The 26461-nt window shown below is 38.9% G+C and overlaps 2 protein-coding genes across 2 annotated transcripts in view; both read right to left on the bottom strand.

Moving 5' to 3' along the window:
• Positions 1 to 6647, bottom strand: part of LOC115113396 (myopalladin-like) — a 51657-nt gene extending 45010 nt beyond the window's left edge. Inside the window, 2 exon segments of the mRNA XM_029640980.2 lie at positions 3565 to 4824; positions 6406 to 6647. Of these exon segments, the coding sequence (XP_029496840.2) occupies positions 3565 to 4823 (1259 nt within the window). The 5' untranslated portion in view covers position 4824; positions 6406 to 6647.
• Positions 6648 to 7284: 637 nt separating this feature from the next.
• Positions 7285 to 24965, bottom strand: LOC115113397 (CDK2-associated and cullin domain-containing protein 1-like). The gene is made up of 9 exons (XM_029640981.2): positions 24507 to 24965; positions 15834 to 15960; positions 13842 to 13944; positions 13586 to 13681; positions 9805 to 9907; positions 9596 to 9685; positions 9201 to 9339; positions 8961 to 9004; positions 7285 to 8829 (listed from the first exon to the last, which is right to left on the bottom strand). The coding sequence occupies exons 1-8, from the start codon at positions 24826 to 24828 to the stop codon at positions 8962 to 8964; spliced, it is 1023 nt and encodes a 340-aa protein (XP_029496841.1). The 5' UTR covers positions 24829 to 24965; the 3' UTR covers positions 7285 to 8829; position 8961.
• Positions 24966 to 26461: the final 1496 nt, after the last annotated feature.

A 26461-nucleotide genomic window follows, 5' to 3' on the forward strand; every position in this document is an offset into this window, starting at 1 on the left:
GCCCCTTGTTATCCGTGTATATTTTATCCGTGTATATCTTCCTGTCATGCTAAGCATTCAAAATGTAACGAGTGCTTTTGGGTGTCAGGGAAAATGTATGGAGTAAAAAGTACATAATTTTCTTTAGGAATGAAGTGAAAGTTGGCAAAAATATAAATCGTAAAATTAAAGTACATATACCTCCAAAAACTACTAAGTAGTACTTTCAAGTATTTATACTTAAGTATTTACACCACTGGTAGCTAGTAGTGATGGGGTAAAAAAAAATATATAGTTACATATCAGGATATTATTTTTTACGATATATTGTATCGCCTTGACAATATCTTAATATTATTTTTGCGCTAGTTAGCTGTACCTGCATCAAAGCTCCAGTATATTTCCTTCATAGCATGTTCTCCAACTTCTTTTTAAATAGGGACTTTTATTTCCATGACTGATCGAAACTCGTTTTCTCATGGCTCCCTCTTGTCCCTCTGCAGCAGACATATGGGGTGAGCAATAAGTTTGGAACATTGAATCGCAATAAAATCACAGTATCGAATTACAATACATATAGAATCGGGAGAATCGCAATACAGTGCCTTGAGAAAGTACTCACACCTCTTGATTTTTTCCACATTTTGTTGCGTTACAAAGTGCGATTTAATTGCCATTTTTTCTCAATGATCTACACCAAGCACTCTGTAATGTCAAAGTGGAAGAAGAATTCTACTTTTTTATATTTTTTATGAATGGAAAATAAAACAAATACATTTCATTAAAAGTACTCAACCCTCTGAGTCAATACATGTTAGAATCACCTTTGGCAGTAATTACAGATGTGAGTCATTCTGGTTAAGTTTCTAAGAGCTTTGCAAACCTGGATTGTAAAATATTTGCCCATTAATCTTTTTAAACTTCTTCTAGCTCTGTCAAGTTGGCTGTTGATCATTGCCAATGGTTTAAAGTATTTAAGTAAAAAATACTTTAAAGTACCATTTAAGTCATTTTTGGGGGTATCTGTACTTTAATATTCATATGTTTGACTACTTTTACTTTGCTACATTCCTAAAGAAAAACTGTACTTTTTACTCATTACATTTTCCATGACGTCCAAAAGTACTCGTCACATTTTGAACACTTAGCAGGAGAGGAAAATGGTCCAATTCACTCACGTATCAAGATAACATCCCTGGTCATCCCTTTTGCCTCTGATCTGGCGGACTCACTAAACACAAATGTTTTGTTGTAAATTATGTCTGAGTGTTGGAGTGTGCCCCTGGCTATCTGGGGGGGGGGGGGAATAAAAAATAGTGCACCCTTTACTTTTGATACTTAAGTATATTTAAAACCAAATACTTTTATATAAGTAGTATTTTACTGGGTGACTAACTTTTACTTGAGTAATTTTCGATTAAGGTATCTTTACTTTTACTCAAGTATGACAATGGTACTTTTTCCACCACAGATCTTTGCTTGACAGCCATTTTCAAGTCTTGACATAGATTTTCAAGCCAAATTAAATAAAAACTGTAACTAGGCCACTCAGGAACATTTAATGTCATCTTGGTAAGTAACTCCAGTGTATATTTGTCCTTGAGTTTTAGGTTATGGCTCTGCTGAAATGTGGATTTGTATCCCAGTGTCTGTTGGAAAGACTGAACCAGGATTTCCTCTAGGACTTTGCCTGTGCTTAGCTCTGTTCCTTTTCTTTTTATCCCCAAAACGTCCCTAGTCCTTGCCGATGACAAGCATACCCATAACATAATGCAGCCACCACCATGCTTGAAAATAGAAGACTGGTACTCAAATATGCGTTGTGTTGGAATGACCTCAACCATGATGCTTTGTATTCATTTATTTGCCACATTTGTTGCAGTATTACTTTAGTGCTTTATTTAAAACAGGATGTATGTTTTGGAATATTTGTATTATGTACAGGCTTCCTTCTTTTCACTGTGTCATTTAGGTTACCATTGTAGAGTAACTACAATGTTTTTGATCCATCCTCAGGTTTCTCCCATCACAGCCATCCAACTCTAACTGGTTTAAAATCACCATTGGCCTCATGTTGAAATCCCTGAGCGGTTTACTTCCTTTCTGTCAACTGAGTTATGAAGGACGCCTGTATCTTTGTAATGACTGTGTGTATACTTCACCATGCTCAAAAGGATATTAAAATGTTCCCCCATCTACCAATAGGTGCCCTACTTTGCGAGGCAATTAATAACCTCCCTGTTCTTTGAATCTGTGCTTGAAATTCACTGCCCGACTGAGGGACCTTACAGATAATTGTATGTGTGGAGTACAGAGATGGGGTAGTCATTCAAAAAGCATGTTAAACACCATTATTGCACACAGAGTTAGTCCATGCAACTTATTATCTGACTTGTTAAGCACATTTTTACTCCTGAAGTTATTTAGGTGTGCCATAACAAAGGGGTTGAATACTTAGTGACTCAAGACATTTCTCCTCTTCATTTTTTATTAATTAGTAAACATTTCTAAAAACATAATTTCACTTTGACATGATGGGGTATTGTGTGTAGATCTGTGACACAAAAACAACATTTTATAAATTTTAAATGCAGGCTATAGCACAACAAAATATGCACCTAAGTATCGTGATAATATCGTATTGTGAGGTCCCTGGCAATTCCCAGCCCTACTAGCTACAGTAGCTACACTCACAGCTGACAGTCCCTACTTTTTAAAAATATTTATCAACTCCAAGTGGAAATTCCCATAAATAATTTGTGAGTATGTACAAGTAACCTTCGTCATTCTTCGTAGGTGAAACCTAAACGTGTTTCCACTATAGGACAGGAAATTACATCAAAATAGTGGCGGCAACTTCCTCTGTGGGGGCCCTTTAAAAGCCCAATGCAGCCATTGTTATATCAATATAATTTCTAGGTAGCAATTAAGTACCTTACTGTAATAGACTTCCATTAAAATGGGCAAAAGTAACTTTTTCGCAAAAAAAAACTATTTCCCAAGCAAGAATTTTGCTAGGACTGTCCGAGTGGTCTGAGTGGGGAGGCGAAAACTGAAAACTGGCTGTTATTGGCAGACAGGTTTGGAACTCTCTTTGTTATTGGTCTATTAACAAATTGACTGCATGGTGATGTCACTATGGAAAGCCGAAACCCTTGCCTTTGCACACCTGCTGATTATAAGGTCCTGTGTAGATTGAATTTTCAACAAGCAACTATCAGGAATTAACACTGATCAAATGTTGTCACACTTTTACAGTGTTAGTTTCATCAGCTGTTGTATAATATGATACAAAACTTTTAAATTTGACTGCACCGGGCCTTTAAGCTGACTTTAGCCACTGTAACTTTTAGATAGGATTAGCTAAAGTTAGCAGTGGCTATTTAAATACATTTTAACTACGGATGACAGTTTCTCTTTGCCCCATAAACTTCTTTCAGACGAAGTGTAAAAGTCGAGGTATGTGTAAAAAAAAAAATAATAATAATAAAAAAAGGGGAAGATATCCTTTAAATTAAGAAGATATGAAACTTTGGCTACCTAAACACTAACATTCAGTGAGGTTGACCGTTTGGTTAGCCTTACCGGACTTCGGGCATGGGGAGTCCTCGAACAATGCAGTCCAGCTGTACCTTGCTGCCCTCCAGCACCTCCCTGCTTTTCAGTTTTTGGATGAAGTGAGGGGGCTCACAGATGGAGTCGGCTGTGTACACCCCGGGGGTGATCTCCACCAGGGCAGGGCTTTCAGCCTCATCATTCTGCTCCTCAGTAGTCCTCCAGTCCTGCATGGGGAAGTAAGCATGCCCAAACCCTGAATCCATGCCCAAACCCTGGACTTCTGATGGCTGAATGCTGAAAGGATTAGTAGACCTCTCAATCTCCATTTCCGTTTCGAAGTCTTGGAGAAGAATGGTTCTTTCCCTGTTGTCTGCATTCAGGGAGTAAACGCTCCCATCCACTTCACCCTTGTTGGCTCTGCTCCTATGAGTTTTGCATGATCTGGGACGTATCCTTTTGGAGCTGTTAGCCTTGAACAGAGAGGAGAGCTCCTCGATGAAGTCTGCTGCCTTGTTGAGGAACTCCTTCTTGGACTGGGTCCCCAGGCCGTACTCTGGAGTGTTCATCCCCCTAGCCCCTGGCCTCTTAAAGTCCTCAAAGGCCTCCCTGGCCACACAGTTGTTCTTCATTGTAATGTCCTGGATGATGGACGGTGGGAACGTCTGTCTGTCTGTCCTCGTGTCGTTGTCCTGGATGGACGGTGGGTACAACTCTCTGTCTGTCCCTGTGTCGTTGTCCTGGATGGATGATTGGGACAGTGGATATTTCTGTCTGTCGGTCCTTATTGCGTTGTCCTGAATGGACAGTTGGGATGGCTGATATATCTGTTTGTCTATCCTTATCACATTGTCCGGTATGGACAGAGGTGAGAATGACCGTCTCTCTGGGAAGAATGTTGCATGTGTTGGTAGGGGTTCTTTTAATTCCAGGTCAGGCTGGGTGTCGGGAGTGTTGGATGCAGTGGAGGTGACAGAAGGGGTGACCGGGGCCTTGAACTCTGTCCTCTCCTCGCCGGCCTCGTGCCCGATAGCCTGACAGGCCAGGTTGACACTCTTATCCAGTTCTTCCTGGCTCAGGAAGGCTGAGAGGTCTGGGATCTGGGGTTGGGGCTTGTCCTGCCCCGCGTAGTCCTCCGCCTTGCCTTTGAGGGGCACGTAGACCAGGTGCCACGAGGAGTCGGAACGGCTCATGCCTCTGTGTCTCTGGTGCGCCCTCGCTTCGGCCAAGTAGTTCTCTCTCAAGAGCTGAGACAATGATGTAGGCTGGTTCACATTGTTCTCTTGCATGCTGTTGGGAAATAAGAGGGTTTCATACTTTAACTTGATTGTGACTCATTTTAGTGTGTCAGTGCATAATGTATTCCCCCCTGTGAAAATTCATAATTACACTTCCATTTAAATTTGTTCAGACATGAATCATTTAGAAACGTATAATAAATCAATGTTTCTACATTCATTGAATATTTGACAGAAATAATGCAATCTGTGTTCCACTTGTGGCTCAAAATGAATTCCTATTTTAGCATTCATTATTACCTTGCTTTTCCCAATCTTCTGTCTTTCAATTGCAATGAAAATGCACAGTATACCATGCACAAATACCACCCAAAAACGGTCTTTCTTTGGAATCGGTTTGTTGGGCTCAACATCCGTTGGATCATAATTCTCCCACAAAATCAGCAAGCAGCCACATGGCTTGGAATAAGGGCACAGTAACAAACCTGACTAGTGAGTGCAACTGCTCAATATGACTAATTGTTTCAATGACATACAAAATATCTTGTTTCCATATTCATTGCCCCCCCCCCCCCCCAAAAAAAAAGAAAGAAAAGAAAGACTAGAGCATCATTGCCATTTGAATAATAATACAAGCCTGCCAATGCAGAAAAATGTGTGAACCCAGTTCAAAACCACAATGCATTCAATACGACTTAAAAATAGTACTCCATTTTAATTTCAAAACATCTTAAACTCCGTGGCCCCAGACAGAGATTAGTTTCATGCATGAACATTGGATCGTGCCAAACTTTTCAGTGCATTTAAGATATGTTTCTTTCATCATGTCCAGCCTTTAAACAGCTTTTTGGCTCTGAGTAGTTATTGAATCCAGAAATGGGATATGGTACACAGATGCTACAGACACTCAAATCTGTGCAATTAAGAGAGGCAGCAATGCCCTTCTAATAGACCTGCAGCTGCTGTATACACGAATCCTTTGCAAACAGCCTCCAAGCCCCCCAAGTCATATCTAATTATAGTAAGGGCTCAGTTTACAAGAAGAAGAAAAAAGTCCTCCTGGTCTTCTGTGCACTCAACAAGGATTTGATCACCTACCAAAATTCAAATGACACATACAAATCATTTTGTGTGAATTTATGAGGGTGATACTGAACACTTAGAAAAACACTACGTCACCCCCCTCACAGACTGGAAATACAGACCCTGGCTTAAATCAGCAGCACTACCTGCCCAGGTTCATGGTAGAATTAATAAGACACATAAGTCACTTCAAATTCAATGATATAAGCCCATGCTTGACCAATGAAGTAGGTTTATGTCAGACTTGCTGAGTTTACTGTACACACCAATTAATATGTGGGGCAGCATGTAGCCTCGTGGTTAGAGAATTGGGCCAGTAACCGAAAGGCTGCTGGATCAAATCCCTGAGCTGACAAGATAATAATTATGCCCCTGAACAAGGCAGTAAACCCACTGTCCCCTGCGAGGCTGTCACTGTAACTAAGAATTTGTTTTTAACTGACTTGCCTAGTTAAATAAAGGTTTAAAAATATATATATAAATATGCAGTTGATGTATGAACCCAAATGAGGGTCAATGAACAAGAGATAATTGGGGTTGGGTGTTTTACCTTCAAATAAACCCCAGCGGGCCCCGGCTGGAGCTGGCGGTAATCCTCAGCGCACCGGTGCTCAAAGAGAGGGGATTCCAGTCTTCCAGTGGTGGCCACCTGGGAAAATGTGGACACGGGGCAACTGGCCCAGATGGATTCCCAATTTATTGCACAGAGTTAACCTTGGAGTTTACTGGAAAATATGGAGGCAAGTAGCTAGGGCAACCTGCCACCAGTAAAAGTAGTGACATTTGTCAGCACACTAGTCGCAAGTTATTTTGTGGTGACCAGGACCATGTGCCTGAGTGGCATCCCAGTTCATTGGCCAGTGGGGGCGTTCTGGAAAGAGATTCCTCCTCCGGAAGAGAAGCACCGGTCAAAGCACGACCACTCCACTGAATTAGAAGCCCCTTGTTGAGCCTCCGACACACTAGGGTTAACACAGCGGATTACTGGTGTTGATTAACAGCACTGTAAGTGCTCTCTGTGAACTAGCTGAAGGGGAATTATCATAGAGCCCTGTCAAATATATTGACTAATGACTATATACACATACTGCGTCATTCAACTAAGACATGCAAGCGCAAATTTATCAGCATTAATAAACAAAACAAAGATCAAGCATTGTTCAAGGGAGCACTGAAATAAAGGCATGCTGCTGGACCTCTTCTTTGATACTAACACAGTAAATACTACTTAATGAATACAACAATTACCTGCACCTGAGTGTCTTGTGTTGAGGGTGTTGATTTTCTCCGTTTCAATGCATTGTTTAAGCTTGTCAGTGAAAAGTCTTTATTCACAGTACTAATTAACTTTCGAAGAGAAACTCTACTCTGCCCACAAGATCCTACTGCTGCCATCAACCCCCAGTGATTCCACAGGTGATAATATACATCCTTTTCAAGATTTGTTTATTGAAAGTAAAACTGTACATAAGACAATGAGTGTGCCATCTCCAACATCTTCAAATATGAGCATCACATTACACTTAAAACAGTGCAAAGAGCTGTATCAAATACTTCCATTTTAACATAAACCACATGTAACAAAGGTAAATCTGTACATTGATCATTACCACAATGAGACTGGATCGGTTTACATCATCAGGAACTGGAGAGAACACAGGGATGATTTTAATTAACTCCACCTACATCATTTGACATAATTATTGTAACCAAATTCACAACAGTTTCAAAATTGTATCCTAATCAATTGGCTCAGTGACTTGGTACAATGGGTAAGCTAATGCAGATACAGCAGCAACATGGGGAGACAATTATTATTTTATTATTTTAGAACAGGGAATAAGAACATTGCGAATCATCTTTGGCATGCTTGGTAAATACGATCTGGTTCAAAAACAAAGGCAATAAAATATAAATGTTGTAGAAAATAGACTTTTAAACAATTACCGACATAACCTATTCAGTTATAACCAAAACTTTAGGCCGTCATTGTAAATAAGAATGTGTTAACTGACTTGCCTAGTTAAATTAAATTAAAAATACTCCTATTTTGTATGCTAACAAGCTTTGTTGCCGTTTCATACCCATTGAGAAAGAAATTGTTATACAGGACATATTTTATCCTGTAAGTTCCAGATAAACCATTGCTTAAAGTTGCCTAAACATCAAAAATAGAATGAAATGCATACCTAACTGGGTATGTGCCACTGTAGAACTTTCTTAAATTCAAGAGGAAATATTCCCACTTCCCAGACCCTAGTCTTTCATTACAGACGTTAACATATCTGACTGATACAAAGTGACACAATTTGTTCCTATCCAAACAACTGTCAATATTAATTACACAGACCAGACAGACAAAAATCAAGTGTTCTACACAACAACAGATGAGGAATAGCAGCAGACTGTCAGTTACTGAATCAGATCAATCAGACCAATAACAGATCAGGGAGGTCCAGGTTAGAGTTATGTTCATTAGGCACAAAGTGGAAGAAAACGGACAAACAGAGGAACCACCTGTATTTGTCCAATCAGAAACACTCCTTTTGTTTTCCACTGTAATTCATGTTTTCCGCGGCATATCCTAATGAACACGACCCATAATTGACACAGTATGTGGTCAAACTGGGAATCATGCCCCATTCACCTGGTTAATGGCAACTTGAATATCCCAACAAAGCAGAGCAGAAGGCACACTTTAATGGAGAAAATAAGAACAAATACATTAAACTACATAATACCTTAACAATAAAGAAGATGGATTCATCACCAAAAGCTGACAGAATCATTATGCACCATTATGAATTCACTGTGCTTTTCAAAAAGAGGCAAAGAAAGCAGTGTCCACTATGACTCTTGCGGGTCAAAAACGAGCCCATGCTTATGCTCACCCACTGCACTCAGCATCAGAGAATCTTAATCGTTCAGTGTTTTGTGAATTTGGGTTGAGCCAGGTCGATAACTGCCTGAGCACCTGCAAAAAAAACAAAACAGTTATTCATATTTTTGTACATATTTTTCAATAGGCCAATTATTAAGTCATATGCAAATGAAGTGTCATTTTGCTATTCAAAAGCAAGCAATGTATGTATGCATCATCCTTACTCTATGCAGACTCCTCGCTGGCTCTCTTGCGAGACTGGTCACCTCTGCAAAATAAAAGGAAGCATCGTCAAAAACCAGGGTTGTGTTCATTAGGCACAAAACACAAGAAAACGGTCCAAAACAGGGATGTACTATCTGAACTTGTCTAATAAGAAACGCTCACTAACGTTTTCCTAAAGGACACTACCCTGGGAGAAGTATTATTATTATTTTTGCTAAAGTCTGCCTTATAACACTAACCTGGGAAAGCCATTCAGAGAGAGCTCCATTTGTAGTTTCTGGTCATGAGCAGCATAGTCAGAGAGCTGGGATTCCACTGTCGGCGGGTTGATTTGAGGAATGAATCCAGAGAAGAGAGCTGGGGCTAAATGTACCCAATCTGAAACAGGTAGCCAATAGTCATTATAATGGATGTCATAACACATACAGGGCAGGTGTTTTATAGTGAATGTTTACCTCTCCAACTTCAAGTCGAAGTAGTGCAAATCAGAGTAATCTATATTTCTCACAGTGTTGATTAGTACTACACTCGTGTTTGACAGTTACATTAGTTAAACATTTCACTAGTGGATGTAACTATTTAGGTAGCAGCATGTCTTGTGGAATTTTTTAAAAAGACAGAAAGGAAAGGGCACCTGGCCGAAGAGTATATAGGCCTTTCACGACACTGGCCATTGTTGAAGGTCTGACTTGAAAAGGCATGGAATGGGCTTCGAGGAGAAGAGCTAAAGGAAGACAGAAGAAAAGAAAATAATAATTAAGCATCAACAAAATTTTACAAGATGAGTAATAAGCTAGATATTTTGGGTTTGGCCTGCACAGTTGACCAGTCCACTGTACTCACGTATCAGCGTGTTCACATGTTTTTCTGCAACATGATCAGTAAAAAGCTTCATGAGATCTTCTCGCAGGTGTCGGTTTAGCTTCGTTTCAATGTAGAACTTATTCTTAGAAATGAAGAAGAAAAACATGCTCGTATGTAGGGTTGCACATTTTGGGGAAGTGGTAGAAACTTTCCGTGGGAATTAACAGAAATAAATGGGAATTAACGGGAAAATATGGGAATGAAAATTAATGCCGTTTAAATGTAGATGTTTTTTTGCATTGGATATATTTACCATATCATATGGGAGACAAACATAAACCTTTTACCTTTATCATAAGTAGACAATGGCAAATGATTCAATCCTTCCAATAGAAATTTTAAAAAACAATTTAGTTACGAATTGAACTTTAATTAAATGAGTTGACTCTTCACATGGGATAATTTCACTGAACAACAAAAGAAAGAGAATACTGAATGATCCACTGCATCTCCCAAAAACATTCTCAGACCCACTGGCTCCAGGTCATCTACAAGTCCATGCTAGGTAAAGCTCCGCCTTATCTCAGTTCACTGGTCACGATGGCAACACCCACCCGTAGCACGCGCTCCAGCAGGTGTATCTCACTGATCATCCCTAAAGCAAACACCTGATTTGGCCGCCTTTCGTTCCAGTTCTCTGCTGCCTGTGACTGGAACGAATTGCAAAAATCGCTGAAGTTGGAGACTTTTATCTCCCTCACCAACTTCAAACATCTGCTATCTGAGCAGCTAACCGATCGCTGCAGCTGTACATAGTCGATCGGTAAATAGCCCACCCAATTTTACCTACCTCATCCCCATACTGTTTTTATTTATTTACTTTTCTGCTCTTTTGCACACCAATATCTCTACCTGTACAAGACCATCTGATCATTTATCACTCCAGTGTTAATCTGCAAAATTGCAATTATTCGCCTACCTCCTCATGCCTTTTGCACACAATGTATATAGACTCTTTTTTTCTACTGTGTTATTGACTTGTTAATTGTTTACTCCATGTGTAACTCGTCTGTTCACACTGATATGCTTTATCTTGGCCAGGTCGCAGTTGCAAATGAGAACTTGTTCTCAACTAGCCTACATGGTTAAATAAAGGTGAAATAAAAAATTAAAATAAAAACATACATCTGTAAAATGATAGTCCAGAAACTAAAGCATTTGGTTGTCTTCCTCTCAGGCTTCCATGTCTTCTCCCTGGACCTCCTCAATGTCCACCTCTTGAAAATCAGACTGAGGGCTCATCTACTCTGTCACTTTCCAACCTTGTTAAAGACGGCTCGTTGTCAGGCTCAAAAAGCCTCATATTTGCCCGGATGGCCACCAATGTTTCAACCCTTTTATTGGTCAGCCTGTTGCATGCTTTGGTGTGTGTGTTCCCTAACAGGGACCAATTGCGCTCTGATGCGGCTGATGTTGGTAGAATTTGGAGGTTGATTTCGGCAACAGGGGAAAGAGCCTCAGATCCACAAAGTCCCTTCCACCAGGTGGCTGATGAGATATGTTGGCATAACTGCCATATTGCATCTCCATCCCAATGCCCTTGCTTGGAAGTGTACTGTACTTCGCCAGACTGCCAAGAACCATGCCCTTATCCAGGCCAAGGTGGCGAGACACGGTAGTGAGGACACCATAGGCCTGGTTGATCTCAGCACCAAACAGGATGTTCTTGCAAGCATACTTGGGGTCCAACATGTGCACCGCGGCGTGTATGGGCTTCAGGTAGAAGTCTTCACACATTTTTAAATGTATTTCAGAATTGTAGTTTCCTCTGCTTGGAGCAACAGTGAAGTGGGCAGGGCAGTACAGATTTATTCTCTTACATCTGCAAGCAGAGTCTGAACATCAGACAGGATGGCATTGTCTCCCTCAATCCGTGCAATGGCTAGTGCTATAGGTTTCAAGCTACTTACCACTCCCTCCCAAAATACATAATCCAGGAGGATCCTCGGCAGACTGATATGGCCATTTCTTGGAGAGTCTCCTTCTCCTCCAGGAGAATTTCAAACATGATGACAACACCACCCCAATGGGTGATGCTGGGCAGCTTCAATGTGGTGCTCTTATTCATCTCACTTTGCTTGGTGAGGTAGATTGCTGCTATAACTTGTTGACCCTTCATATACCCAACCCTTTCCTTGGCTCTCTCGTAGAGTGTATCCATTGTTTTCAGTGCCATGGTATCCTGGAGGAGCAGATTCAATGCATGAGCAGCACAGCCAATTGGTGTGATGTGAGGGTAGGACTCCTCCATTTTAGACCAAGCAGCCTTCATGTTCGCAGCATTGTCTGTCACTAGTGCAAATACCTTCTGTGGTACAAGGTCATTGATGCCTGCCTTCAGTTCATCTGCAATGTAGGGACCGGTGTGTCTGTTGTCCCTAGAGTCTGTGCTCTTGAATACTGGTTGAGGGGACGAGATGATGTAGTTAATTATTCCTTGCCCACAAACAAATCGACCACCCATCAGAGATGATTGCAATACAGTCTGCTTTCTCTATGATTTGCTTGACCTTCACTTGAACTCTGCATCCAGCAAATGCGTAGATAAAGCATGTCTGGTTGGAGGGGTGTATGCTGGGCAAAGAACATTCATAAATATTTTCCAATAGACATTGCCTGTGAGCATCATAGGTGAACCAGTTGCATACACAGCTCTCTTTCTCTGACTACGTTCCTCCATTGAGTCAAAAAACTTCTGATTCCAGGAGGACCATGAGCTGTTGCTATCGATAAGGTGTCCGATTCATAATTTTCACCTTGAATAGAAGTAGAGGGACTTTTGTCAGAGGTTGCTTGTTGTGAGCCATGAGGGAACTTTATGCACTTGGCCAGATGATTCTGCACCCTTGTTGCATTCTTCACATATGATTTGGCACAGTATTTGCAAATGTACATAGCTTTCCTTCTACATTAGCTGCAGTGAAATGTCTCTACACATCAGATAGTGCCAGTGGCATTTTCCTGTAAAGATTAGAAAAAATCTTTACAGGAAAATTTAAAAAAACAACTACAATTCAATGTACAGGTAAATAGTTAAGCAGACTAAACAACTCCTTTGTAAGATACCCGTTTTAAAATGAAACGTATGGAAACAGGTGAATTAACACTCCCCAGTTAGCAGGCTGAAGCAAGCTAAAAACACACATGGTAGCAAAAACTAACTAGCAGAAATTGTTAAGTTAGAAATGATTTATACACGCTTTGCAGTAGGCTACTATTTACAAGTTAACAAAGAAATCATGTCATATAAAATATAATCACCCCACCCAGTATTGTAATCAAAACTTACCAGAAAGCATGTAGTCCTTGGCTCAGACAGTGTAGTAGTGTGGGCTCAATAGCATTTAATTAGTGTGCAAGATCTTGAGAATCAAGATCCATGTGATGTGATGGAAGAATGCACTGTGCATGCAGAGGGTTGCAATTCCATTGAATTGGGGATAGTTTAGCCAAAATATGCCACAAGACCTAGAATTGCCTTGTGTATCCCACAAAAAAGTTTCACTGTTATAAGCTAACTTTTTTGATGAATTTAAGCTAAATTCCCGGGCTTAACTTCATGGAAAATTTCCAGAAAAATTCAGAAAATTTACCTGGAAAGTTTCTGACCCTTTGCAACCATACTTGTATGAAAGGAGTATATGATTCAGGTCTGCACTGAGTATTGACGGAATAGGCTTTATCTGTATACAGGAAACAGGCCAAAAAATATTTAATGGAAAGAATATTCAAAGGATGAGCACTTCATCAGGATACATACCATGTAGATGAATACAGGAACTATGCATTGAAGAGCATCTGTGTACTGAGTCAGAGCAATGTTAAAATGCTCAATGAAATTCCCTGGTGGAACAATCTGATAAAAGAGAATAAATGATCAGTGTTAATTTACTTTTCAGGTATTTACACAACAAAAAATGCAGTGAAAGGGGCATACTATCTGTACAATAAGAAACACTTGTTTTTGTTTTCCATTGTAAATCTTTGAACAAGACCCAGGTTCTGTTTTCACTTACTTGTAAATCAGATGAGACTTGTTGAAGATGGGTAGTAATCTTCAGCATCAAGTCTTTGTACAGTAGCTCTGAGTGCTGTTGACAAACACACTTGTACACATAACTGAAAAAGGGAAAGGAAAATTACCATTAAAACTTTAACAAATGTGACCGGCCGGCTCGATCTTATGAGCAAAATTTGAAATTGTGTTTTTTACATTGGATAAAAGTAGCAACTCAGAGCTAGAAATTGGTATATCATACAATACAGTTGAGCAACAATGGGAAAGTAATTCTGCTTTCAAAGTTGATAAACTTGTAATCTCACTTTTGAGAAAATTGTCTTGAATGTTTTGGTACACCTACTGGAGAGCTCTTTTTTATCTACACCTATTCAGCATCATTCACACCCTCTAAAGCCTTAGCCCCACCCATCTCTTTAAGGATTCACATATGAGGCCATGTGCTAAACAAACAAATATTTCAAGACACTCGTAAACGCAGAGCGTTGTCAGATTGTCAGTTCATAAATTCAGAGCGTTCAGAGAGCACACTGGACGTTCTGGCCGAGGAGTAGGGTTGATCTGAGCGTTCTGACCTAACAGCAGCATTCAAGCTAATTGGCTAACGTTGGCTAGCTACTTCCAAACACAAAAGAGAGAACAGCTACTCTGACCATTTTACTCACCCTAGCAGAGCTGGTTAGCCTGTTTTTATGTTATCCAGAGCATTGATAACTGCAACTGTACTGCTGACAATTTAAAATCAGGCTTTTTTTTGCCAAGGTTTACTGACACCGGACATATTCAACGGGTGTTGAGTGTACGTAAATCTGTCAGTTATTCTGCGCTCTGGCACACTCAGACGAGAGTGCTCTGAAATCGGAGTAGATAGCCAGAGCGAATTTACCAGCTGTGTCTATCGACAGTTGACGCAGTGACATCATTAACATTCTATTGAAATGGTTACTTGCATAGTGGAGTCTTTTGTTTAGACATTTAGCTTGCTAGCTAAACAATGAACCATAATCCCAACTCCTAATGTCACTACCCTGTATGAATCTGCATGTACCTAACCAACCAGGTTCAATGTTAGCTAGCTAACATTAGGCTATAACTAGCCATGTAAATGGCTCTGCAATACAAATAATAACAATAACTACACAGAACATACACAATGTTAGGTAGTGAGCCAGCCAGCTAACATTAGCTAGCTAGCTAACAGTACACAAACTTGAAATTAAAAGACTTTGGCAAAATTAGAAATGTGTCATATCTGAAAATGTAGCTAGCAAGACTATTTTACCGGGCATACATGGATGGACGCTTCTCCCTCTCTGTCATGGATGCTATGGTTGCCCTTAGTTTGAATCCGGGGACAGACATTTTATATATCTGCATATTTGAAATCAAATGCCAGAATTTTCTCCATCTCCTTAGCCATCACTCTAATTCCAAAACATGGTCCTCCAGAAAGTAGAAAGCAACACTTATGCAGTTCTGCTACGTGATATTTTATTTTATTTTAAAGCTGCGTTAGAAAGAATTACCTACATATACTGACCAGCTCATGTTATAGACAGAAGCATGCTACATGGCAGAACAGTCCAAAACTCATCTCTCGGCATGTCCAGCCCACTCATTATTTCAGCCAGTCATGGCTAGTGGGAAGGTTTCCGTCTTTTTCTGTGGCTAATCTAACTAGGCCTGTATTTTAACAATTGTATTTGTATTTACAGATGGCATACATGTTTGTTATTAAGGCACATGAAAGTTCACATGTTCTACAAGGCATTTCTGCCTTTAAAAAAAAAAAAATTAAACTACATTTACGTTCAAATGACTTTCCTGTGAAGTAGTGATGCGCGATATATGTCTAGTTTCCTGAAACGAGTCAAAAATGGCAATATCTCCCCTCAGAATTCTCACACATAAATAGTACAGCAGTTCCATGTCTTAAATTTGTTTCAAAGCTACATAAGATATCAATACAGTCAGACAGTTTGTGTCTCACCTGTATATCTGCTCATATGAAATGGAGATGTGGTCCATTGGGTTTTGTATCAGCAGGTGGTCAATGGCTTTCTCCAGGTTCGGCCAGTATGTGGTTCTATAGTCCTCTTCGGTCATTACATTCATTACTGAACCACAAAATGATAAAGATTAGGTTATTTTCATAACAACACGAGCCCTAGCTCTGCCCTGACATGACAATAAAATTAATTCCAAACAAGGACTGTCCGACTGAACAGTACACGGGTCATTAGCTAAGGAATGCTCAACTCTGTTCTCCATATATCAAGGCTGAGTTGAGCTTTAATAACTGGTTGTGGGATTTGATAGCAACAACATTTAGTCAAATTCAGCCAATTCCTCTAAAAATGTCAAATCTGAAAATGCTTCAGCAGGGTGCTGAAATCCATACTTCTAATAAAAACATATTTAATACAACCACCAAATGTTTCCTCATTTGTGTTGCTCAGCGCATGTGCCAATTTAGCTGAGGAACCCTTAACTCCTTTGTCTTATATTTAGGCAGAGATGAGTTTTAATTACTGGTCACAGGATTTTGCTAGCAACAACTTTGAGTCATCAGTTGATTCTTGTAAAAATGTCAATTCTGAACACACTTCGCTGTACCTATATTTGTCCTGTACAACTGCAGTGCTTCCACAGTGTGGTGAAATTCAAACTTCTAATAAACTTTTATCGAATACAACCACCGAATGTTTCCTCATTGCTAGTACTACGTAAGCCGAGATTCAATTGGGTCTGTGCAATCCGGTATCCTTGGGACGTCTCTACCCTAAACCTTACTTTAACCCGTACCTTAACATTAACCATAACCCTTACCGTAACCACTTAAACATTTAAACTTCAATGGGGTAGGGACATGAAGGATCCCGGATAGCACGGACCCAATTGAATCTCAACAAGGAAAAAGTTGGTGGTTGTATTCGCTAAAAGTTTCTATTAAAACTTGGAATTTCTGCACCATAAGGAAGGACCACAGTTGTACAGGTCAAATATAGGTAAAGATAAGAATTTACTGATGGTGACTCAATGTTGTTGCTAGCAAATCCTACGACCAGTTATTGAAACTCAACTAAGCCTCTATATAAGAGAACGGAGTTGAGGGTTCCTATTTTTTAAAGTAAATACCACAAACTCATGTCGGGAAAAGAAAAAGGCAAAACTAATCTACGCCCGTTCTGATAAAAACCTTAGGGCATCTAGCCTCGGGGGATGCCTTGCTTGAAAACACCCTCCTTCCTTGCTCCTGGCCTGCCCCTTCCACCAATCCAACTGTTTCTTATGGACAGAAAAGAGCAGAAGCTCTGAGTTGTCCGATCAGGTCCATTGTCCACTGAGCGGTTCCTCAGCTAGTGCCAATTGAATCTCATCGTACATAGTATGAGCAACACAAATTAGGAAAAAGTCAGTGGTTGTATTCAACAAAAGTTTATTAAAGTATGAATTTCAGCTCCCAGTAGAGACCACAGTTCTTCAGGTCAATCATAGGTAAGCATTATCAGAATTTACAAGTACTGACTGAAGGTTTCTATTGCCCCAGGTTTATTCAACAAAAGCAATGTGGCAAAAAATGCATTTGCAACATGTGTAATTGAAACGGCAGATATAGGAGACAAACAACATTTTATCCATGGGACAGGGGTGTTTTTTCTTTTGTCTAACTTACTTTATTGTGAAAAATTATGGAAACTGTTTTCTAATAAATGATGATTGCCGAATACTTTTCAAGGTACACGGGGCACATGACGTAACTATAAGCTCTACTCCACATTTAAAGATGCACTATGAAGAGGTGCCAAGATGGCGGCTTCAACAGACGCTTTTTTACCGAGCTCCATACCAAACTTCAGAAAGATTGTGACAAAAACAAGTTTACAGTCATTACTATTACTGTTTTTATTTGTTCAAGAGATAAGACTTTTCCTGTGAATGGAAAAATAATTTGATCATTTATTTCAGCATGTCCAAGCAAAGTTGTGACAAAAAAAGAAAGGAAGAAGTTAGCCGTTCTATTGCTAATCAACAAGAGAGAAACGTGCTTATAGACAACTGCCATAACTACGCTTGGCCTATGGATAATATCATGTTTTCGAATGCTGTTGAAGATTACGAATTCCCCTCTTTACCGGTTACGTGCAAACCTCCACCCTCCAAAAAAACCAACATGCACTCTGACATCGTGGCTACCCTCTCCTTACTCATCAACTCCAGGTCTGACGCCATTGAGAAAAATGGTAAGCGAGAACAGCATGGTTATCGAAGGCTTGAAAAAGACTGGAGTTCGCATGTGGTGAAATCGAGGATGTGAAAATGAAAGTGGCAAAAGTTGAAAAAAAGTGTGGAAAAGAATAACAATGTCTACCATAGACGTCTCAATGATCTGGAACAATACACAAGAAGATGGAACCTGAGACTCTACGGCTTGCAAGAGGTGGAGAATGAAGATGTGCGTGGAGAGGCTATCCACATCTGCCAAGAAGTTATGCCTGCAGAGAAGAACAAAGTTGGTGATACCATCGACGTCGTGCATCGCCTCGGCAAGAGGCAACAGCAAAATGATTCAAGACCAAGGGGTATCATCATCCTCTTCACAGACAGATTATACAGGCTTTCCTTCAGAGCCAGTCTGCGTTTCGCCGAGCATCTCAGCCCAGAGGACATAGAAAGAAGGAACAAGTTGTGGCCAACGATCAACATAGCACAAAGTGAGGGAAAGGCTGCTTACTTCGTGAGAGAACGAGGCTTCATCAATGGTTCAGAAATCCATATTCCTCTCTAAAATCTCACCAGATGGTACAGATTGATGGTTTCAGCCATGGTATTTTCATTTTCTTTATATTGCTTACCTAACAAGCATCAGGTGACTATTTTTCGGAATACTCAGGTACTTCAATATATTAGTTTGTTCTTGTATGACAACAAGACCTATTTTGTTTACAAACTTTACAAAGAAGACTGAAAGCTGTATTTATTTTTTAACTAAGATACTGTTTTAAAGGGCATACAGGTCTACTCTGACTTTACACGGTTATTGTTCTATTGAGTTATTAATACTTAATTCCAAGTGAAAAAGGTCTTAGGAACATGTATATGTAAAACATTTTTTATTCAAATGTTTTATGATCCGTTTTTATATGCACCCTTTAATTTAAATTATTATTTTGTATTTTATTTCTCAGAATAGTTCCTGATTACACTAAAGAGGGTTTTTAGTATCTCTTACTACAAGAACCCTTGGTTTGGTCTTGAACATAATTTTCAGTTGAGTTGAATTTCAAAGCCGGACAACATCTAGCTCAAAGTTTATGGTTTAAGCTATTTTCACTTTAAGTTGACTTAAATGGTGCAGATCTCGGTTCCTTATCGTTTACTGCTCCTATGTCTTTGATTCATCCTACTACAGTTTATACTTTTATATAATCTTTGTTGTTTTGTCTTGGTCTATAGTTTCTCTTAATGCTAGGGGTTACGAAACAATGTGAAGCGCAAGGCCTTATTTTTATTTGCTAAACAATTTCGAACAGATTTTTGCTTTTTTCAAGATTCTCACTCAATTTCGGCTGATGCCAACTTCTGAAGGTCGCAGTGGGGCAACAATATTTGGCTTTCCCATGGATCTGAAAGTTCCGCTGGTGTCACTACAATGAAAAATACCTTTGGTGGTAATATTCTACACTCGGAATGTGACCCCTTTGGTCACTTTATTTGTCTTGTGATCGGTTACAATGACATTACGCTCATTACTGTAAACTTCTATGGGTACAACACCAAACATGAGAATGATGCTTTGATTGCTTGAATCTATAGATACACTTCATTGGGTATCTACATTTCCTAATTCGTTATTATTGATAGGAGGGGACTTTAACATTACTATAGATAATTCAACTCATAGATGGGCCCCCAGGTAGGCCAACCAATGGAAAAGTTTGATCTTACTGATATATGGAGAGAGAGGTTTCCGGCCGACAGATCATTCACTTGGAGTAACAAAACAGGTTCCAGACAATACAGAATTGATTTTTGGCTTATATCCAAATGTATTGATAGTGAGTGTGTTACTACAAATATTTGTACTACTCCCCTCACAGACCAAAGGGCCATTTACATTGATAAAATATTTACCCCTGATACTAACCTTGGTAGTGTCACGTTCTGACCTTAATTTCCTTTGTTTTGTATTTATTTAGTATGGTCAGGGCGTGAGTTGGGTGGGTTGTCTATGTTTGTTTTTCTAGGTTTTGGGAATTTCTATGTTTCGGCCTAGTATGGTTCTCAATCAGAGGCAGGTGTCATTAGTTGTCTCTGATTGAGAATCATACTTAGGTAGCCTGGGTTTCACTGTGTGTTTGTGGGTGATTGTTTCCGTGTCTGTGTTTGTTCGCCACACGGTACTGTTTCGGTTTTGTTCACGTTTATTGTTTTGTATTCATTGAGTGTTCAGTTCATGTTTTTAAATAAACAACCATGGACACTTACCACGCCGCATCTTGGTCCGATCCTTGCTTACACCTCCTCTTCAGACGAAGAGGAGGAAAACCTTTACAGGTAGAGCATCCTACTGGAAGCTAAATAGCTCATTATTAAATAATGATATGGTTCAATTTGAGGTTAAAGATCTGCTCTCACAATTTTGGGAAAGGGCTTGTGAAGAAAAATCTTATTGCAAGAACTGGGAGCTCTTTAAATTTGACGTGTCCAAATACCTTAAAAAATATAGTAGTAATCTTGCTAAGACCAGAAGAGCTGAGGAGGAAAAGGTGATCATTAAGATAACCCCTTTCTCAGAGGTCCCCAGCCGGCCTCTCGGGGGAGGAGAAGATGGAACTAATTGAGTTACAAAATAAAATGGATAATATATATAGATTAAAAGCAGAATGAGCCTTTATTAGATCTAGGAAAAAATGGATTGAGGGACAAAATAATTCATCCTATTTCTTTAGACGTGAGAAATGTCACTCTAAAAATAACACTATCCATAAATTAAACATTGATGGTGTTATTACAGATGACCAAAAATGAATCGCTAAATACTGTAGCAATTTTTACAGAAAATTGTATGGCTCTACATACTGTCAGGAATCCACAGATGTGTTTTTTAACTCACTGAATAATGTTCACTCTATCAGTGATATAGAATCTAAACAGTGTGATTAACCCATCAAAGTTAAAGAGATTATAGAGTCTATCAAACATCTAAAGAACAATTAATCACCAGGTGTTGATGGAATTACATCCGAATTTTACTAATTATTTTCTGAACAAGTAGCTCCCTTCCTATTTGAAGTCTTTTTAGAGAGTATTAAAAACAATGTTCTCCCTCCTACAATGAGTCAGGGGTTAATAACACTGATACCTAAGTCTAAAAAAGTGCTGCTCATCGATAACTGGCGTCCAATTTGTCTCCTTAATAATGACTATAAGATATTAGCCTTATTACTTGCAAAAATAATTAAAGAAGTCTTGGATGCAATCATTCATGAAACACAGTCTGGCTTCATGAGGAATAGACCTATTTCTAACAATGTCAGACTAGTATCAGACATACTTGACTACCCAGACCTAATAACCGAGGATAGCTTCATATTATTTTTAGATTTTTATATAAAGCATTTGACACAGTAGAGCATCAGTTCCTCTTCCACTCCCTTGAGAGACTTGGCTTTGGGGATTTTTTTTCTGTAACACTATTAAGACTCTTTATGCAAATATTAACAGCTCTATCAAATTTAAATATGATTTCACCTAGATTTGAGTTAAAGAGAGGAATTAGGCAAGGTTGTCCTATCTCTCCGTACCTATTTTTATTAATCACCTAACTTCTTACAAATTATTTAAATAACAGTCCTGTACAAGGTATTTCCATAGCTGGTAAAGAAATTATTATAAGCCAGCTGGCTGACGATACTACACTTTTTCTGAAAGACGCTAACCCCCCAAAAAGTAAGACGCTAATCGATCAATGTGATACAATCCTTTTCCAAAGCGTCTGGTCTATATCTTAACATTAATAAATGTGAACTCATGGCTGTCAAAGATTGTGTGACACCTTCATATTATGGTATTCCAGTAAAAGAAGAACTTACATATTTAGGCATAACCATTACAAAGGATCAGAAGTCTAGAGGATTACTAAATTTTAACGCTCTTATTTAAAAAAAAACAGAAGAAGCTAAATCAATGGCTATAGAGGTACTTATCTTTAAAAGGTAGAGTCCTAATAACCAAGGCTGAAGGTGTCATTATATCTTGACAGTAAAATAAGCAAGGAGATAGACCAGATGCTTTTCAACTTTCTGTGGAGAAACCGTACCCATTACATTAGGAAAACTGTTGTAATGAACACTTATGAGAATGGTGGGCTGAAGTTTCTGGACTTTACAACCTTAAATAATACTTTTAAGGTCAATTGGATAAAAAACATTTCTAAGAAGACCCACTTCTATCTGGAATTTTATTCCTCATCATGTCTTCTCTACTTTTGGTGGCCTGAACTTGTTTTGTTGTTTTGCAATTATAATATTGGCAGAGTTCCAGTGAAACTTTCTACTTTTCATCGGCAGGTTTTCTTGTCATGGTCATTATTTATAAACACAATTATTTCTCCACACAGATATCATATATGGAATAATCAGGATATATTGTATAAAAATACTTCTTTGTTTTAAGAATATTGGTTCCGAAATAATATCCTATTGGTGAGCCAACTGGTAAATGCAGAGGGTCTTTTACTCAGTTTTAAGGAATTCTTATCACTTTACAAGGTCCCTGTAACACCTAAAGATTTTGCAATTGTTTTAGATGCCATTCCCTCAGGTGTTGCTCTATTATTCAGGAACGTGTCAAGACCTGACTCTTAGAGCCTACCTTCTATTGACCCTGCTGACTCATCAGTAGGAAAGATTTGTTTCTCTTTTGGTCTATTCAACAACAGAGCGATACGAACCTTGGTTCAGCAGGATGTTGTATCTATACCTTATGTCATGCCTTATTGGAATGGATTTATTTATCTGTTGGAAAAAAGTTTCAATGTTGCCACACACATACCTACTTGTTAACAAAATTAAGGAAGTTTCCTTTAAAATGATTCATAAATGTTATCCTGCCAACCATTATATGAAGAAGTTTAAGGAAAACAGCTCAAATGGCTCCTTTTGTAATGACCACCCAGAAACAGTGTCGCATATTTTTTGGCATTGTATTCATGTAAGAAAACCATGGCAAGACATCCGTAGATTTATAAATTAACGTCTTACACTATTGTGGAGAGATGTACTGCTTGGATTCTTTACCTACGATAGGAATAAGCTGAAACATTATGTACTTAATTTGATTATTCTTTTGGCCAAATTTCATATTCACAAATGTAAATTTACAAACACATTTTTTTTTCTTACCCTACAAAAAGAAATTTAACTGTATTTTAAAAGACAATTAAATACTCTCCTAACAAAAAAGCTGTTACAATTATAAGTGTATGTATGTCCCTTAAGGTCCTTGTGATATTGTACCCTCTAGCTCAATTGTCCATTGTTTATAATCTATATATACTTGTGTTCCCTCATAATACATGTATTGATTTGTTGTTAATAAAAAAATAAAAATATATAAAAAGATTCACTATGAAGAAATCGCTCCGCCATTTCCTGGTAGCTAAAAGTTCCCCTATTTTCAGTTTGTGACAAAACAAGCAAGTACCGTGTAGATAATCATTGCACCATCTAAACCACTGAAATATTTTCCCTTAACCAATAATATTGTACTTTCAGCTGGTGTACAAAACTGAAAGTAAAAGAACAAAAACTAAACATAAGGGGAAGCATATTAATATCCAACATAGAATATATCTACTGCTTCTTAGACATGCTTTCAATGAGAATGACAGATCTATAACACACATTTCTGAGAATTTTGGTCAAATCCCCAAAACATTACATATTGCAAGTTGAATTCTAAATGCCTACTACATGCAAAATCTACTTTTTCAACTATACAAATCATGTTTCTTTGTTGTACAACGATTATCCTGACGCCTAAATTGCTTTTATGGTTGGTTGGTTGGCAAGTTTCAACATCCAATTATTTCAAATCTACAGGAGTGCAAGTTTCACCATGGCACGAACCGTGCCGATATGTTAGCCGAGACATGAAACAGATAGGACATACAGGCGGTCGCCAATTTATTATTGCACAATTTGCCTAAACGGACAATGGAAACATTTCAAACACTACATTTTTATTTGATACCTGATTTTTTCGGGGGGGGGTTTTGTTGTTGGTGTGACGTCATTACGTCTAGCTGTTTTTATCGACAATGTAGTTCAATAGAAACGCACCGTAGCAAGCAATTGGCGCATCTGTTTTCAAAATGTCGCCAAATAAATAAATAATAATCACTCGATAAGTTAATGTTAACATACCTAGTGTTGTTGCTAACAAATCTCTTCACCTAATATCAAAACTTCGCCTCGATATAAGAGAACGTAGTTGAGCGTTCCTCAGCTAAAAGGTCATATAGTAAGTAGCCAACTTACTCCACTGACGTTTAGGCCAAAGGCAATGCCATGGAATATTTGCATGACAAACTACATTCCCATCCCATATCAGTAAGTCAAAAATATGATAAACATTAAACACGATGCGTTCAACTTACGAAACTTTGAGGCGGAGTTCAGGGTCAGTTTCCCTGCGATGGAAGCTGGCGATGCACTGTCAGTCTCGCTGGTGTCACTGTTCACGCTGTTAGAGTCTGAATCCACGAACTTTGAACCACTGCTGGAACTGGAACAAATATTTGCGTGGTTCTCCTGCGCCGCTACATCTCGCGTGCCCAGAACCGGAAAAATTGGTAGGGTCTGGGGTTCATTTGACAGTTCGGTCCTGAGATAGTGAACTTGTCCACTGGCACGGTTTTCACAGTAGTTATGGTTGTGGTCGTCATTTAGACCAGAACTTTCTTCTTCCATGTCCTCCATGCTTTAGCCTTTCAAGTTGTCTAATGAAAATCTTCATGAATTTGAAGTTTGGTAAGAATAATTATGTTTTTAGAGCACCATCGCTTTTGCACCGTGTATACGCTAGCTGCTGTATGGGGAAGTCAATTAAATGTTTTACGACACTTTGCAGCATTTGCTTTTAGGCAGAGCCTTAACTGGCGATCGTCGCTAGTTACCACAGCCACAAAGTCAGAAGGCTCACCTACATAAAACCAATCAGATGAGCGAGTGTGGTGACGCGTATGCCGGTTTCCGGTTCGTTGGAAACGACCAATGACACAGTTTTATAATTGTTATTATTCTTGATGACTTTTGTTTTTTTTTATGGGAGAATGTGCTGCTCGGTTTCCTTAACCATAATAAGGATAAAGAAAACATATTTTACCTCGTAAATCTAACTGTACTAATGGAAAACTTTCATATTCATAAATGTAAATTCACTAAGGAAAAAAACACTCTTCCGTGTTTTCTATAAGGAATTCGAGACCATTAAGACCATTCAACATTCTTCCAATAAGAAAGCTGTGAAAACAATCAATATGTGTGTTTCTTTTAAAGGTCTTTGTATAATATATAATTTGTTGCACCCCCTAGCATATGTTATCATTGTCTATCTGTATACTTATTGTATGTATACTGTTTTTTCTAAATAAAAAAGAAAGAAAATAGAAGAAAAAAAAGAAAAGAGATAAAAAGAAACAACCAATGATGTGTATGAACTCACAACTCCTATGCCGCCTGGCTTGCAAGGGCCTAGTCACAGAGTTTAGAAACTGTACTGTCTTTGGGTGGATGAGAAACATGCTTTTATTTTATTTATTGATCCATCAATTATTTGGTTATTTGTTAGATAAGGTTAAACCAACCGTTATAAATGCAAAGTGTTAATCAGATGTCTTATTCAAACAGCTTGCCATGATGTTGGGCTCCAAAGTGGCGCAGCGGTCTAAGGTACTGCATCTCAGTGCTAGAGGTGTCACTACAGACCCTGGTTTCTTGGCTGTATCACAACCGGCCGTGATTGGGAGTCCCATAAGGCAGCGCACAATTGGCCCAACGTCATTAGGGTTTGGCCGGGGTAGGCCATAAATACTGAGTTGTCTAGTTAAATAAAGGTTCAATTAAAATATATATATATATATATTTGCCCTTACTCAAAGTTACCCAAAATAGGTTTACTCCAATATCTGTGAAGAGAGGCCGTCAATGGGTGCCTGCCATCACTGCCTAGATTGGAGAGCTAAGTATGAGAGAGTGGAAGTATTGTGTTTGTATTTATCCTTTGATATACTGGCCAGTATCATAATACATATTTCATAAACTTACAGTTATATGCATACATGATCGTTATTCTTAAGTAGTTGTGTGAATGACAGTATGTGATGTCATATTGTTGTATTATCATTTTGTTCTCTTTTTGTGCCTGAGTTACACCCGTGCCAGAGGGGAAGTGTATTTATTTGGGTGCTATGGGGTGGGCCTTGAAGTCTCCTGGGTTCTGGGCCTGGGAAAATATGTGTGAGGGTGTCTCCGTGAGGAGCACTTCTGTATTGCCATCAGTACCATAATTAGTTTATTATTTTCAGCCTGAGGGCCACGTAAGAAGCTTAAA

Source organism: Oncorhynchus nerka, linkage group LG28, assembly GCF_034236695.1.
Source record: "Oncorhynchus nerka isolate Pitt River linkage group LG28, Oner_Uvic_2.0, whole genome shotgun sequence".
In the NCBI taxonomy this organism is placed as follows: Eukaryota; Metazoa; Chordata; class Actinopteri; order Salmoniformes; family Salmonidae; genus Oncorhynchus; species Oncorhynchus nerka.

What these genes read in the sequence shown, in the direction of transcription:
- LOC115113397 (XM_029640981.2), bottom strand. Translation starts at nt 24,828, where the DNA reads ATGGAGGACATGGAAGAAGAAAGTTCTGGTCTAAATGACGACCACAAC. An exon ending in TCATATGAGCAGATATACAG is followed by an intron (nt 13,945 to 15,833) that starts GTGAGACACAAA and finishes TCCCTTTTTCAG; the next exon opens with TTATGTGTACAAGTGTGTTT. An exon ending in TTCCTGTATTCATCTACATG is followed by an intron (nt 9,908 to 13,585) that starts GTATGTATCCTG and finishes TTCATTTCTAAG; the next exon opens with AATAAGTTCTACATTGAAAC.